Here is an 18,102-nt window from a genome sequence, read left to right on the forward strand (position 1 = left end):
ACACACCAGGATTTCAAGGAATAAACTTGATCGTGGGTAGCTCATACAGACAGAAACAGTCCTCACTGCATTCTGGAATGCCCAGGGAGTTGGAAGGCTGCCTATGAGACTCCAAGAGAAGAGCCCCAGCTTTCAGTCTAAGGGACAGGACTCGGGGAAACACCAGCTCTTCCCCTGGAATTCTTCTTCAGGGTAGCGCTCTGCTCTCCAGAGTTCTGATCCAAAACTTCCTGATGCCACAGCCTCCCTGACTTGAATCTGTGTCTTCTCAACTCAGCAAGTTCTCCCTTCTTTTATCATACCTGCCATTATCGGCTGCCCACTTCATGCTTCAAAGAGACACAGGTGTCCCCAAGCAGTGCAGTTCCATAGACACATTCTAAATTGTGTTACTGCCCTCAGATCTTTTACTTCTACAAATATCATAACCCCACATGACAGTATGATTATTTTTGCTTTTCACACTCATCAGATGGCTTTTATGTAAATTTTGAAGAAAAGATGAGTCTTTTTTTTCTTTATCCTACAGATCTTATTTATCATATCTGATATTCTTTATCCTATTGATCTAAGTATCCAAATGGTATCATTTCCTTTGCATTAAAGGACATTCTCTAGCATCCAGATTGATCACTTTCACTTAACTGAAAATGTCTTTTATTCACCTTCATTTTTGAGGAATATTTTTGCTTGACATAGAATTCTTGGTTTATAGATTTTTTTTTTCTCTTTCATCATTTTAAAGATATTATTTCTGATGAGACACCTATGGTTATTCTTACCATTTTCCCAAAGTATGTAACATGTTTTTAATTATGGCTGCTTTCCATTTTTTTCCCCTTATCTTTAATTTTCAGGAGTTTAATTGTGGACAGGTGTGGTTCCTTTTAACCTTGAGGTACACTAAGATTCTTACATTTGTGTTTTTCATCATATTTGGTAAGTCTGAGCCATCAATCCTACAAATTCTTTCTGCCCCTGTTTCACTCTCTTCTCCTTCTAGTATTCCAATCATGTAGAACCCTGGGCCTGAATTTATTTTGCTTCAATCTTTTCCTCTCTGTTCTTCAGACTGGATCATCACTATTGACCTGTCTTCAAACTCACTGGCACTTTCTTCTCTCATCTCTAATCTGCCATTAACCTACTCCTGTGAGTTATTTATTTCTATTCCTACACTTTTCAAGTTCTTAAAAGGTCCATTTGATTTCTTTTCCCGCTGAGATTCCTTATCTGAGCCATCTTTAAGACTGTATTTTGATTCTTTAGACATATTTATTTAAAAAAACACATTTATGATAGCTTCATTACGTCTCTGTCTGCTAAATCCAACATCTGTGCTATCAAAGTTTCTATTGACTACTTTTATTTTTTAAGTCTGTATCACAATCCCTATCCCTCTCCCCATTTTTGTTTGGTCTCGTGATTTCTAATTGAATGTTGGTCATTGACAGAAAGATATTATAGAGAGTATGGACTCTGTTATCTTCCGCTGAAGATGTTAATTATTATTGAAGCAGATAAAAAAAATACTGCCTGATCTCTTTAAACAAGGGTTAGCTTACAGTTACAATCTTTGGGGGCAGATTTGTAGAAACTCTAAAATTCATCTCAATCCCCTTGACTTGGCGGACCACTTTCAAACTCAATGAATTTTATCAGGACTTGGATTTAGACTGTTACACAGGTTTGGAGTAAGTCTTACATGTTATAAAGGTGTTAAATAGCTCCCCAGGGCCGAAATTCCAGTGTCCCCATGTACTGTCTCTTCTCCAGCACTGCTTGATTTCCAGTAACCTGTTCAATTTTCAGATGCACAGCATCTATAATTTGGTATGTCTTCTGTCTTATACTGCATATGTACAGCCCAACCTTCAGAAGATAGCCCCATATCTTTAGGCCCTCTCTCTGAACAACTCCCTCCTCTCCAGTGTTAAGCACTGCAGACTAACTAACTCAACTAACTCACCTCTGATGTCTTCCTCCTCAGCTCTGTATGACTACTACCCTCGGCTCTAACTCTAGGTTTCTGCATCAGAACCTGCATACAGTCCCCATCCTGGGAAACTGTAAGGTACATCTCATGAATTCATTTCTCTCAAAGATAACAGTCTTATGCTGCCTGTTGTCCATTGCCTGAAAACAGCTGTCCCAAATATTATGTACAATTTTACAGTTTTTTATAGTGAGAGGACAATTTGGTACCGATTACTCCTTTCATCATGGCCAGAGGCAGAAGTCATATAATCTATTTTTTTAAAGTTTATCTCCTTAGGATAAATTTTCAGAAGTCAAATTACTGGTCCAAAATCATATGACATTTTCATGGCCTTTGGAATATATTATATAAACTGCTCTCCAAAATAGTTTCTGCCAAAGTGAAATTACATGTATTTGGACTTCTGCTATACAGCCAGGAAGATGAAGTAAAAACAAACAAAACAGGGAATAAAATTGGGGCATATAAACTTTTAAGTTTATATGAGGGATCTAGGGTTAGTAGAAGTAAACCAAATGGGAATGTGAAACTAAATCCACGTAGAGGATGTTCTGATCATTCATTTGTAGAATATTGTCCCTCAAAAAAACTAGACAACAAGGAAAGAAAGATTAAAAAAAAAAAATAAAGGTGAAGAAGGAGTCACATTTTCTTCTTCCATGTGGGACTTATTTTATTCACCTCTCTTAAACTGTGAAAATATCTCAAGTACAATAACAAACAGTTCGGCTAAAGAAAAAAACCAAACAAGGTTCTCATAAAAGACACATTATATCAATCTTAACATCATTAATATAAGCAGTTAAAAATGGCATTGGACTTTGTAAACAGACCCTATTATGAATAAGTATCCCTAATGCCACTGTGGGAAAAGGTGGAGCATAGAAAGACAAATGGATGGATGGATGGATGGATACTTAGATAATATAAATAGATGGTTTCCAAAACAGATAAAGAGGACAAGTAGCAAGGGAGATATCTGTGGATAAAGTGACTTGAGATTTATCTTTATTTACCGTTCCATCTTCCATCAGCTTCAGACAAGAACCAAAATCTGCTAATCGAATATGTCCATTCATATCCATCAATATATTATCAGGTTTGATGTCCCTGAAAAGACAGACACATTCAATTTTTAGTTGAGAAAAATAAATACAACCATTTACTTGGTAAGATAAAAATTTGTCTGAAAATCTCAACTTCTTTTAAAATTAATACTCTAAGAACACCTACTTGACTACATTATGGGTTCAAATCCTGGCTCTGATTCATATGATAACTTTCTGAAACACATGCACTTTCAGTGTTCTGGAGATAAAAAGCTTTTTGGCAGTTTTTTTATCTTTTTTTTTTTTTTTCTTTAAGAGAGAGAGAGCGCATGCCTGCGTGAGTGAGTGGGGGTGGGGCATAGGGAGAGGGAGAAAAAGAATCTTAAGCTGAGCGTGGAGCCCAACATGAGGCTTGATCTCACAACCCTGAGATTATGACCTGAGCTGAAATAAGAGTCGGACACTTCACTGACTAAGCCACCCAGGTGCCCCTTCCTGGCAGTTTTCATTCAAGTTAAATTAATTTAGATTTGCAAAGATTCCAGTATGACCATGGTAGGCCTACTTTTTGTATACAGAGAAGAGCCATAATTATTTGATATATACAAAACATACTATTCTCTAGCCCATGAAATTGGAGAGGAAAAAATATACTTCCTAGGCCTTGAACGTAAATGTAAATAAATAAATGTTCAATTACTTTGAGTCAAAGTGATTGCAAAGAAATTTCTTCATAAAGCTTATTTGAAATACAACTGACACAACTGCTTAGTAGTAATTTATGTTCTATAAAGCTATTTATGGATGTTAAGTCAAAGGCTTGTAAAATATACAAATCTAATTAACAGCAAATTAAATCACACCAGTTTTTGTATTTGTTTCTACATGTGAATAAGGAAAAGGGATGCAAACTTCAGCAAAATACATAAAATGATTCCTGTAAAGACCCAGCAATGTGTTTTCTAATCACAATCTAAAGATTAATTCTGAAAAATTAAGAGATCAGACTTTCTCAACATATTCTACATGTAGACGAAGGAAAAAAATTATCTATGAACATCATATATGCCAAAAGAATTCTATTACCATGTGGTTAGGGTCACCTTTTTTTTAATCTCTTTCCTTATTTATTTTATAACTGGAAGTCTGTACCTCTTAATCCCATTTATCTATTTCATCCATCCCCGACCCACCTCCCCTCTGACAACCATCAGTCTGTTCTCTGTATTTAAGAGTCTACTTTTTTATTTCTTTCCTTTTCATTAGTTTTATTTTTTAGACCTACATATAGATAAAATCACATGGTATTTGTCTTTCTCTGACTTACTTCATTTAGCATAATACTCTCCAGGTACATCCATGTTGTCACAAATGGCAAAATCATATTCTTTTTATGGTTAATATTTCACTGTATATATTCCATATATATACATGTATGTATGTACACACACACACACACCATATCTTCTTTGTCCATTCATCTATCAATGGATACTTTGGCTGCTTCCATATCTTGGCTTTGTAAATAATGCTGCAATACACATAAGGGTGCATATATCTTCTCAAATTAGTGTTTTGTGTCTTTGGGTAAATACCCAGGAATGGAATTACTGGATTATATGGTATCTCTATTTTTAATTTTTTTGAGGAACTTCTATGATGTTTTCCACAGTGGCTACACCAGTTTATAATCCCACCAACAGTGCACAAGGGTTTCTTTTTCTCCACACCCTCACCAACACCTGTTATTTCTTGTCTTTTTTTATCCTAGCCATCCTGACAGGTATGAGGTAACATCTTATTGTGGTTTTGATTTGCATTTCTTTGATGATGAGTGATGTAGAGCAACTTTTCAGGTACCTGTTGGCCATTTTGTCTTCTGAAAAAAGTCTATTTAGTTCTTATGCTCATTTTTTTATTAGACTGTTTGGTTTTTCGCTATTTATGTTTGAGTTCTTCATATATTTTGGATATTATCCCTTTACTGGATATATCATCTACAAATGTCTTCTCCCATTTAATAGGTTGCTTTTCATCTTTTTGATGGTTTCCTTCACTGTGCAAAAGCTTTTTGTTTTGATGTAGTCCCAACAGTTTATTCTTGCTTTTGTTTCCCTTGCTTGAAGAGACATATCTAAAATAAAGCTGGAGGTATCACAATCCTAGATTTCAAGATATACTACAAAGTTGTAGTAATCAAAACAGCATGGTACTGGCACAAAAACAGACATCAATGGAAAAGAATAGGGAGCCCAGAAATAAACCCAAGCTTATATGGCCCATTAACCTATGACAAAGGAGGCAAGAATATACAGTGGGGAAAAGACAGTGTTTTCCATAAATGGCATTGTGAAAATTGGACAGCTACATGCAAAAGAATGAAACTGGACCACCTTCCTACACCATTTACAAAAATAAACTCAAAATGGATTAAAGACTTAAATGTGAGACCTGAAACCATAAAACTAAAAGAAAACACAGGCAGTAATCTCTTTGACATTGACCATGGCAACATTTCTGTAGGTATGTCTCCTTAGGTAAGGGTCCTTTAATTTAACCTGAATGATACCACTTAAGGTCTCTATGGCTCCTTTTTCCCATCTGCAATAAGAGGATAATATTATTGAAGTAATTTCTGTGTGTTGTACATCATGAGTTGGCAAATGTTGACCTAGAGGCCAAATCCAGCCCACTGACCATTTTTGTAAATAAAATTTCATTGTAAATAAAGTCACATCCATTCACTTATAAAGTATCATCTATGGCATGGGGCGCCTGGGTGGCTCAGTTGGTTAAGTATTATCTATGGCAGCTTTCTCATTACAACAGCAGAGTGAGTTGAGGAGTTCTGACTACAGACACTGTGGCCTTCCAAGCCTAAAATATCTCCTGTTTGGCCTTCTACATAAAAAGTTTGGTGACACCTCTTGAAGATGACAAATGACTGCTTAACAGAGACAGGCAGACAGATGGACTGAAAACAACTTTTACAGGAAATTGGCTTCATTATCCTCAAAGTTTGAATTTATCCCACTGCCAGAATGGTGTATTAAAAAAAGATTTTTCTGTTGTTTGGAAACATCAAAGAAGTATACTTTAGTGCTGGAAGGAACCTTAAAAATTACCTAAACCATTTTTAGAGAAGTATAAAAAATGATTCTATTCTTTATTTTAAAAAATATCAAGCTGTATAGTCACTACACATACTGCTATTGGCATATTTCTCAGATTTTAAAGAAGACGAAAGGCATTACAGAAAAGGAGAAGAGTGAAAGGATTCATAATCATCAATAATATTTTAGGCTATTTTAAAAGTAGGAAATATTAAAACTTAATTAGACAAATAAATTATATCTATATTTATAACAAATAATAAATAATGAAATGGAAAATATTTAACAGGATAGAATTGACGCTCCCTAAGTATCCCTTTACCTTTCCATATTCTCTCCTTCATCCACTCCCCACAGGTTAGCAACCACTACCCTGGCATTTACTATATCCATACATATTTTATATTATTAGTACATATATACAACCATAAGACTATTTTTCTGAATGTCTTTAAACTTTATAACTGATGTCAAACTGTGTGTAGCCTTTGAAATGTGGTTTTATTCTAATACTGTTGCTAAAACATGTTACCCACATTGATACACATTGTTCTAGTTTGTTAGATTTAATTGCTATATGGAATACTTTCATAGACCAAATTTATCAGTTCTCCTGATTATAGAATTTAGTTCTTAACAATTTTAGATGTTGATTATTTTGCTATCATACAAAATTCTGAAATGAGTATTTTTACTAATGTTGCCTAGTGCTCATCTATGAACGTTTCTCCAGGCTGTATACCTAGAAGTGGAATTGCTATGATGAAAGACATGTGAGTCTTCAACTTTACAAGCATGAATACCACTAAGGTTAAGAATCTTTTTTTACATTATCACTAGTCATCTCACATTCCTCTTCTGTAAAATGCCAGTTAATATCCTTTGCCATTTTCTTTTTTTTTTTTTTAAAGATTTTATTTATTCATTTGAGACACAGAGAGAGAGAGAGAGAGAAAGAGAGAGAGCATGAGCAGGGAGAGAGGCAGAGGGAGAGGGAGAAGCAGGCTCCCCGCTGAGCCGAGGTGGGGCTCAATCCCAGGACCCTGGGATCATGACCTGAGCCGAAGGCAGATGCTTAACCATCTGAGCCACCCAGGGGCCCCTCCTTTGCCATTTTCTTATACTGTGTGTGTGCTGTTCATTTTTTGGGTTTGGGTTAATATTCAGGAATTCTGTTTACTCAAGCTTAGTTTACATGTGTTACAAATCTCTTCTCTCAGCATGTGGGCTTGTTTTCTCACATTGTTTATAATGTCTTATTCGTAAAAAAAATTATTTAAGGTCAATGTAGTCTTACAATTTACAATTTTTGTCTTTTTCACTATTTTCAGCTTTACTGAGATATAACTTACAAATAAAATTGTCATATATTTAGAGTATACAACATGATGATTTGATATACATACACATCATGAAAGGATTCTCACTGTTGAGTTAACACACTAATCATGTGTTCTTTTGTTTTTGGTGGTGTTTTTCAGTAAAACAATTTCCATTCTCTTAGAAAAGTTCAGTTATACAACACAGTTTTATCAACTATAGTCACATTATACATTAGCTTCTCAGACCTTATTCATCTTTTTTTTTTTTTTAGATTTATTTACTTAGGGGGAGAAAGGCAGAGGGAGAGGAAGAGATAATCTCCAAGCTGACTCCCCGTTGAGTGAGGAGCCCAACACAGAGCTCGAACCCACGACCCTGAGATTGTGACCTGAGCCGAAATCAAGAGTCGAACGCTAAAACTACTAAGCCATCCAGGTGCCCCAAGACCTTATCCATCTTATAATTGTAAGTTTGTACCCTTTGACCAACCTCTCCCTATCTCCCCAGCCCTTTGCAACCACAATTCTACTCTCATAATTTGTGGTTTGTGTCCCAGGAAATTTCCCTTACCTTCTCCCAGAGGTCATACAGATAATGTCCTATATTTTCTTTTATAAGTTTTAAAGTTTTAGTCTCCCTGGAATAAATGTTTGCATGTAGTGTGAGATAAAGACCCATCCCATTTCTTTCTGTCCCAACACCACTGATTGAATGACATCCTTTCACCACTGATTTATACCATCACTTAGCTTGCAAATCCAATCGGTCTGTTTCAGAAATTCCTAAAGCAGTCTCCCTGAACAGCTTTCAGGGTAAAAGGAAGCCTATTAATAATCACCAGAACAACAAGCATAATCTGGAACTGATCTAGGCAAACTGAGATACATGATCATCCTATGTATACGCCTATACCTGGACCAATACCACACTATTTTAATTACAAAAGCTCTGTAATGACCTCTCTACACCCGCAGACCAGGTTTTTAACATTTCATGGCTCTTCCAGATGAATGCTAGGATTAACTTAATATGTTCCATAGAACACACTGAGATTTTGATGGGACTCACAATGGTTTTATATATTAATCTGATGGAACTGATGTCTTTATAAGAAGACTATTCCCATCCATGTATACAGTGTATCTTACTTATGAATATTCTTTTATGTCATTCAATAATACTGAATGTTTTCTGCACAGAACTTTTATTATCTATATAGCTATTACTTATCTTTTTTAACTATGTATCTATGTATTTATTTTATATATCTATGTTTTATTATCTATAGTTTTGGGTACCTTACAGTTTTGTTGCTATTGTGAATGGGATTTTCTTCAAAGAAACATTCTCATCTTGCTTTCAATTTTAGTGGGAATGTTTCTAATGTTTCGCCATTAAGTATGATCCTTGGTTTAGATTTTCAGTAGAAATTCAGTATCAGGTTATGAGAATTATCTTCAACTCGTAATTTGCTAAAAGTATCAGAAATGGATATTCAATTTTATTACTTTTAGTATTGAGATTTTATGGTTTTCCTCCTTCAACTTATTAGTATAGTATTACACTAATAGATGGTCTAATGTTGAAACTCCCTTGCATCCTGGGATGAAACCCACATGACTGTACTTCTGTTTTTTAATGTACCATGTATCATGGAGTCTAAAATTCCATTGATTATAAAGATGCACCACTATGTCATGTGCCACTAAAGGAGAGAACACACAACTATAATTTTAGAAGCCATTATTTTAAAAAGCATCCCAATTTCAGAGACATTAAATTGAAAAATAAGCCTGTCTTATTAGTATTGATAAATATAACATCTACACTGCTGAGTTTGATTCAATTGTCCCTTTAGGACTTTCGCTTTTCTTCTCATAAGTGATATTGTTCTATATTAACACTCTTTTCTTGTACTATCCTCAAGTTTTGTTATCAAGGTTTTACTATCTTCATAAGGTGAGGTAAATGGCTTTTCGAAAACTCAAATTTTCTGAAACAATTTATACAGGATTCAATTATTGCTTTCTTAAAAGTAAAAGAGAACCTCTTCATCCATAAGACCACATGGAGTAGGGGGGGCGGAGCAAGATGGCGGAGGAGTAGGAGACCTGGATTTCGTCTCCTCTCAGGAATTCAGCTGGATAGGGATCAAACCATTCTGAACACCTACAAACTCAACAGGAGATCGAAGAAAAGAAGAGCAACAACTCTCTGAACAGAAAAGCGACCACTTTCTGGAAGGTAGGGCGTGCGGAGAAGTGAATCCGAGGCGATATTCGGGAGGATAGAAGGCGGGGGAAGGGCCTCCATCGGCCGCTTCTGGCAAGTGATAGAGCCATGGAGCACAAAATCGGAACTTTTAGAAGTCTGCTCCCCTGAGGGACATCACTCTGGTGGCTAAGTGGGGGGTGGAACCCTCGCGGGACAGTGTGGTCTCAGGACCCTCGGGGTCACAGAAAGACCAGGGGTGCCTGAGTGCGGCAGAGCTCCCAGGTATCGGAGCAGGGAGGCCGGCTGCAGAGCCGAGCCGAGGCACAGGCTCTCAGCTCGGGGTTCCCATAAACCCTGATCCGCGGCACAGTCGGGCCACTGCTCCTCCAGCAGGGACCCAACAAGCGGCAGATCCGGGGAGACTCACCTTCTTCCCCCGGGAGGAGAGGTGCGGGAGCACACCGCGGGGATCTGCTGGGTTTGGAGACTCCACCCGGGGTCGGGTGCCAGAGAGAGAAACGCGCGGTCACAGGCCGGGTGAGCACGGAGTGCGGCCGGAGACCGGGGAGACGGGAGTGACTGACTGCTTTTCTCTGGGGGCTCACTGAGGAGCGGGGCCCCGAGTTCTCGGCCCCTCCGGGGCGGAGACTGGGAGGCCGCCATTTTCACTCTCCGCCTCCAAAGCTGTACGGAAAGCTTGCAGGGAACAAAAGCTCCCAGAGCAAACCCGAGCAGATTACTTAGCCTGGACCGGGCAAGGGCGGGGCAATTCCGCCTCCGGCAAAGACATTTGGGAACAACGGCAACAGGCCCCTCCCCCAGAAGATCAGCGAGAACAGTCAGCCAAGACCAGGTTTACCGATCAGTGAGAACGGCAGAACTCCAGCACTAGGGGAATACTGCACATAGAATTCATGGCTTTTTTACCATGATTCTTTAGTCTTTCAAAGTTAATTATTTTTTTTAACTGTCTTTTTTTCTTTTTTCTTTTTTTTGAATTTTTCTTTTTCCCTTTTTCAACCAACATCTTATCAATCCCTTTTTTAAAAAAACATTTTTATTTTTCATTTTTAGAGTCATATTCTATCCCTTCATAGTAGTTACCCGTATTTTTGGCATATATATATAAGTTGTTCTCTCTTTAAAATTTTGAGATAGTTTCTTCTAACAGATCAAAATATACTCTAAATCTCTAGTGTATGGTTTTTTCCTACTCCCCTGCCTGATCACATTCTCTCCCTTTTTTCTTTTTTTTTTTTAAATCCTCTTCTTTCTTTTTTCAAACAACTTATCAATTCCTTTTATAAAATTTTTTATAATTTCCATCTTTACATTCATATTCCATCCCTTCATCATATCAACCCTTATTTTTGTACATATATAAGTTTTTCTTTCTTTAAAATTTTGGGAGGCACTTTCTTTTAACAGACCAAAATACACCCAAAATCTATGTGTGGCACTGATCTATAAACCAGCCTGATCATATTAGATCACATTCTGTTTTTGTTTTGTTTTGTTCTGTTTTTGTTTGTTTTTATCTTTATCTTTATCTTTTTCTTTTTTTCTTTCTTTTTCTTTTTTCTCTCTTTCCCTTTCTTTTCCCACTGCTTCAGGTCTTTTCTGATTTGTTTAGAGTATATTTTCTGGGGACGTTGTTACCCTGCTAGCATTTTGTTCTCTCATTAATCTATTCTCCTCTGCACAAAATGACAAGACAGAAAAAATCACCTCAACAAAAAGAACAAGAGGTAGTACCGACTGCCAGGGACCTACTCAATACGGACATTAGTACGATGTCAGATCTAGAGTTCAGAATCATCACTTTAAAGATACTAGCTGGGCTTGAAAAAAGCATGGAAGTTATTAGAGAAACCCTTTCTGGAGAAGTAAAAGAACTAAATCTAACCAAGTAGAGGTGCAATCAAACATGGGGGCGCTAACTGCTAGGATAAATGAGGCAGAAGAAAGAATTAGTGATAGAGAAGACCAAATGATGGAAAATAAAGAAGCTGAGAAAAAGAGAGATAAACAACTACTGGATCACGAGGGCAGAATTCGAGAGATAAACGATACCATAAGACAAAACAACATTAGAATAATTGGGATCCCAGAAGAAGAAGAAAGAGAGAGAGGGGCAGAAGGTATAATGGAGCAAATTATAGCAGAGAACTTCCCTAATTTGGGGAAGGAAACAGGCATCAAAATCCAGGAAGCACAGAGAACCCCTCTCCAGCACTAGGGGAATACTGCAATATCAATAAAAAATCAATAAAAATAGGTCAACACCCCGACATCTAATAGTAAAACTTACGAGTCTCAGAGACAAAGAGAAAATCCTGAAAGCAGCTCGGGACAAGAGATCTGTAACCTACAATGGTAGAAACATTAGATTGGCAACAGACTTATCCACAGAGACCTGGCAGGCCAGAAAGGACTGGCAGGACATATTCAGAGCACTAAATGAGAAAAATATGCAGCCAAGAATACTATATCCAGCTAGGCTGTCATTGAAAATAGAAGGAGAGATAAAAAGCTTCCAGGACAAACAAAAACTAAAGGAAATTGCAAACACGAAACCAGCCCTACAAGAAATCTTGAAAGGGGTCCTCTAAGCAAAGAGAGAGCCTAAAAGCAACATAGACCAGAAAGGAACACAAACAATACACAGTAACAGTCACTTTACAGGCAATACAATGGCACTAAATTCCTATCTTTCAATAGTTACCCTGAATGTAAATGGGCTAAATGCCCCAATCAAAAGACACAGGCTATCAGATTGGATTAAAAAACAAGACCCATCGATATGCTGTCTGTAAGAGACTCATTTTAGAACCAAAGACACCCCCAGATGTAAAGTGAGGGGGTGGAAAACCATTTACCATGCTAATGGACACCAAAAGAAAGCTGGGGTGGCAATCCTTATATCAGACAAATTAGATTTTAAACCAAAGACTATAATAAGAGATGAGGAAGGACACTATATCCTACTTAAAGGGTCTATCCAACAAGAAGATCTAACAATTGTAAATATCTATGCCCCTAACATGGGAGCAGCCAATTATATAAGCCAATTAATAACAAAAGCAAAGAAACACATTGACAACAATACAATAATAGTGGGGGACTTTAACACCCCCCTCACTGAAATGGACAGATTGTCTAAGCAAAAGATCAACAAGGAAATAAAGACTTTAAATGACACACTGGAACAAATGGACTTCACAGACATATTCAGAACATTCCATCCCAAAGCAACGGAATACACATTCTTCTCTAGTGCCCATGGAACATTCTCCAGAATAGATCACATCCTAGGTCATAGATCAGGTCTCAACCGGTACCAAAAGATTGGGATCATTCCCTGCATATTTTCAGACCACAATGCTTTGAAACTAGAACTCAATCACAAGAGGAAAGTTGGAAAGAACTCAAATACATGGAGGCTAAAGAGCATCCTACTAAAGAATGAATGGGTCAACCAGGAAATTAAAGAAGAATTAAAAAAATTCATGGAAACCAATGAAAATGAAAACACAACTGTTCAAAATCTATGGGATACAGCAAAGGCAGTCCTAAGAGGAAAGTATATAGCAATACAAGCCTTTCTCAAGAAACAAGAAAGGTCTCAAGTACACAACCTAACCCTACACCTAAAGGAGCTGGAGAAAGAACAGCAAATAAAGCCTAAACCCAGCAGGAGAAGAGAAATAATAAAGATCAGAGCAGAAATCAATGAAATAGAAACCAAAAGAACAGTAGAACAGATCAACGAAACTAGGAGCTGGTTCTTTGAAAGAATTAACAAGATTGATAAGCCCCTGGCCAGACTTATCAAAAAGAAAAGAGAAATGACCCAAATCAACAAAATCATGAATGAAAGAGGAGAAATCACAACCAACACCAAAGAAATACAAACAATTATAAGAACATATTATGAGCAACTCTATGCCAGCAAATTAGATAACCGGGAAGAAATGGATGCATTCCTAGAGATGTATCAACTACCAAAACTGAACCAGGAAGAAATAGAAAACCTGAACAGACCTATAACCACTAAGGAAATTGAAGCAGTCATCAAAAATCTCCCAAAACACAAAAGCCCAGGGCCAGATGGCTTCCCAGGGGAATTCTACCAAACATTTCAAGAAGAATTAATACCTATTCTTCTGAAACTGTTCCAAAAAATAGAAATGGAAGGAAAACTTCCAAACTCGTTTTATGAGGCCACCATTACCTTGATCCCAAAACCAGACAAAGACCCCATCAAAAAGGAGAACTACAGACCAATATCCCTGATGAACATGGATGCAAAAATTCTCACCAAAATACTAGCCAATAGGATCCAACAGTACATAAAAAGGATTATTCACCACGACCAAGTGGGATTTATCCCTGGGCTGCAAGGTTGGTTCAACATCCGCAAATCAATCAACGTGATACAATACATTAACAAAAGAAAGAACAAGAATCATATGATCCTCTCAATAGATACAGAAAAAGCATTTGACAAAGTACAGCATCCTTTCTTGATCAAAACTCTTCAGAGTATAGGCATAGAGGGTACATACCTCAATACCATAAAAGCCATCTATGAAAAACCTACAGCGAATATCATTCTCAATGGGGAAAAACTGAGAGCTTTCCCCCTAAGGTCAGGAACATGGCAGGGATGTCCACTATCACAACTGCTATTCAACATAGTATTGGAAGTCCTAGCCACAGCAATCAGACAACAAAAAGAAATCAAAGGCATCCAAATCATCAAAGAAGAAGTCAAACTCTCACTCTTTGCAGATGATATGATACTTTATGTGGAAAATCCCAAAGACTCCACCCCAAAACTGCTAGAACTCATACAGGAATTCAGTCAAGTGGCAGGATATAAAATCAATGCACAGAAGTCAGTGGCATTCCTATACACCAACAACAAGGCAGAAGAAAGAGAAATTAAGGAGTCGATCCCATTTACAATTGCACCCAAAACCGTAAGATACCTAGGAATAAATCTAACCAGAGAGGCAAAGGATCTGTACTCAGAAAACTATAAAATACTTATGAAAGAAATTGAGGAAGACACAAAGAAATGGAAAAACGTTCCATGCTCATGGACTGGAAGAACAAATATTGTGAAGATGTCAATGCTACCTAGAGCAATCTACACATTCAATGCAATCCCCATCAAAATACCATCCACTTTTTTCAAAGAAATGGAACAAATAATCCTAAAATTTGTATGGAACCAGAAAAGACCCCGCATAGCCAGAGGAATGCTGAAAAAGAAAAGCCAAGCTGGTGGCATCACAATTCCGGACTTCCAGCTCTACTACAAAGCTGTCATCATCAAGACAGTATGGTACTGGCACAAAAACAGGCACATAGATCAATGGAACAGAACAGAGAGCCCAAAAATGGACCCTCAACTCTATGGTCAACTAATCTTTGACAAAGGACGAAAGAATGTCCAATGGAAAAAAGACAGTCTCTTCAACAAACTGTGTTGGGAAAATTGGACAGCCACATGCAGAAGAATGAAACTGGACCATTTCCTTACACCACACACAAAAATAGACTCCAAATGGTTGAAAGACCTCAATGTGAAACAGGAGTCCATCAAAATCCTAAAAGAGAACACAGGCAGCAACCTCTTCGACCTCAGCTGCAGCAACTTCTTCCTAGAAACATCGCCAAAGGCAAGGGAAGCAAGGGCAAAAATGAACTATTGGGACTTCATCAAGATAAAAAGCTTTTGCAAAGCAAAGGAAACAGTCAACAAAACCAAAAGACAACTGACAGAATGGGAGAAGATATTTGCAAATGACATATCAGATAAAGGGCTAGTATCCAAAATCTATAAAGAACTCATCAAACTCAACACCAAAAGAACAAAGAATCCAATCAAGAAATGGGCAGAAGACATGAACAGACATGTTTCCAAAGAAGACATCCAAATGGCCAAGAGACACATGAAAAAGTGTTCAATATCGCTCAGCATCAGGGAAATCCAAATCAAAACCTCAATGAGATACCACCTCACACCAGTCAGAATGGCTAAAATTAACAAGTCAGGAAATGACAGATGTTGGCGGGGATGCAGAGAAAGGGGAACCCTCCTACACTGTTGGTGGGAATGCAAGCTGGTGCAGCCACTCTGGAAAACAGTGTGGAGGTTCCTCAAAAAGTTGAAAATAGAGCTACCGTATGATCCAGCAATTGCACTACTGGGTATTTACCCCAAAGATACAAAAGTAGTAATCCGAAAGGGTACGTGCACCCCGATGTTTATAGCAGCAATGTCCACAATAGCCAAACTGTGGAAAGAGCCAAGATGTCCATCGACAGATGAATGGATAAAGAAGATGTGGTATATATACACAATGGAATATTATGCAGCCATCAAAAGGAATGAGATCTTGCCATTTGCAACGACGTGGATAGAGCTGGAGGGTATTATGCTGAGCGAAATAAGTCAATCAGAGAAAGACATGTATCATATGACCTCACTGATATGAGGAATTCTTAATCTCAGGAAACAAACTGAGGGTTGCTGGAGTGGGGGGTGGGGTGGGAGGGATGGGGTGACTGGGTGATGGACACTGGGGAGGGTATGTGCTCTGGTGAGCGCTGTGAATTGTGCAAGACTGTTGAATCTCAGATCTGTACCTCTGAAACAAATAATGCAATATATGTTAAGAAAGAAAAAAAGAAGAAGAAGAATGTAGCAGGAGGGGAAGAATGAAGGGGGGGAAATCGGAGGGGGAGAAGAACCATGAGAGACGATGGACTCTGAAAAACAAACTGAGGGTTCTAGAGGGGAGGGGGGTGGGAGGATGGGTTAGCCTGGTGATGGGTATTGAGGAGGGCACGTTCTGCATGGAGCACTGGGTGATATGCACAAACAATGAATCATGGAACACTATATCTAAAACTAATGATGTAATGTATGGGGATTAACATAACAATAAAAAATTAAAAAAAAAAAAGACCACATGGAGTAAAACAATGTTCACAGCAGCTATACTGTAACAGCTCAAAATGGGAAAAAAAAAACTCAAATGGCCATCAACAGGGAGGTGGATAAATTGTCATATTATTTATACAATGGAAGACTACTTACCAATAAAGAAAAATCTACTGTCATATACATCAAACTGAATGAATCTCAAAACCTTTATGTTGATAAAAAAGACATCATACAGAAAAGAATACATGATGTAGAATTCTATTTATAAAAAGTTTCAGAACAGGTAAAACTAAGTTATGGGGATAGAAACCAGAACAACCGGTAGCTGGAGAAACAAACGTTAACTGGGAAAGAGCGCAAAGCAATTTTCACGGTGATAAAAACATTCTACATCTGGATTGCGATGACGGCTACACAGGTATATCCGTTGTCATCATGGCACATCTAGCACTTGTGTATTTTATCATATGTATTTCAATGTAAAAAATAAAGGGGGGAAAGGTACAAAATGCCTAAAAATATACGAGATTGAAGTCTTGTGGAAGGAGAACGTCCCATTACAGACTCAGTTTCTTTAAATGTTCTTAGGTGATTCAGATGATTTCTATTTCTTCTTAAGGACATTACAGTGGCTTATGGTTTTCTAATGCACATTTCATCCACATTTCCAAATCTTACTGGAGTACAGTTGCTCACAGTATTGTTACTATTTTTTAAATATACAACATACTTACAGTTTTGTTCCTACTAGGACTTCTTTAAATCTCTATATTGTCCTGATAAAAATAACGCCTAAGGCTTATTTAGTACTTTGTATTTTACGTGCAGTGTTTTAAGTGACAGAGATTTTTTGCCATTCTAACTGGTGTAAAGTGGTATCTCAATGTGGTTTTGATTTGAATTTCCCTGATGGCTAATGATGATGAACATTTTTTCATGTGTCTGTTAGCCATTTGTATGTCTTCTTTTGAGAAGTGTCTGTTCATGTGTTCTGCCCATTTTTTGATTTGATTATTTGTTTTTTGGGTGTTGAGTTTGAGAAGTTCTTTATAGATCTTGGATATCAGCCCTTTGTCTGTAGTGTCATTTGCAAAAATCTTCTCCCATTCCGTGGGTTGCCTCTTTGTTTTGTTGACTATTTCCTTTGCTGTGCAGAAGCTTTTTATCTTGATTAAGTCCCAAAAGTTCATTTTCACTTTTGTTTCCCTTGCCTTTGGAAACGTGTCTTGAAAAAAGTTGCTGTGGCCAATGTCGAAGAGGTTACCGCCTATGTTCTCCTCTAGGATTTTGATGGATTCCTGTCTCACATTGAGGTCTTTCATCCATTTTGAGTTTATCTTTGTGTATGGTGTAAGAGAATGGTCGAGTTTCAGTCTTCTGTATATAGCTGTCCAATTTTCCCAGCACCATTTATTGAACTACCTTATACCAGTTAGAATGGCA

At 37.5% G+C, this 18,102-nt stretch overlaps 1 protein-coding gene across 19 annotated transcripts in view; it reads right to left on the reverse strand.

Annotated features, from left to right (window-relative positions):
- The window catches only part of CDC42BPA (CDC42 binding protein kinase alpha), a 333,148-nt gene that overhangs the window by 180,494 nt on the left and 134,552 nt on the right, over positions 1-18,102 (reverse strand). For all 19 annotated transcript variants that reach the window (XM_078077878.1, XM_078077870.1, XM_078077877.1 and 16 more), the window contains exon 6: positions 3,016-3,109. In XM_078077878.1, coding sequence (XP_077934004.1) covers positions 3,016-3,109 — 94 coding nt within the window. The remainder of the gene's footprint in view (positions 1-3,015; positions 3,110-18,102) is intronic.

This window comes from Halichoerus grypus, chromosome 7 (assembly GCF_964656455.1).
Source record: "Halichoerus grypus chromosome 7, mHalGry1.hap1.1, whole genome shotgun sequence".
NCBI lineage: Eukaryota > Metazoa > Chordata > Mammalia > Carnivora > Phocidae > Halichoerus > Halichoerus grypus.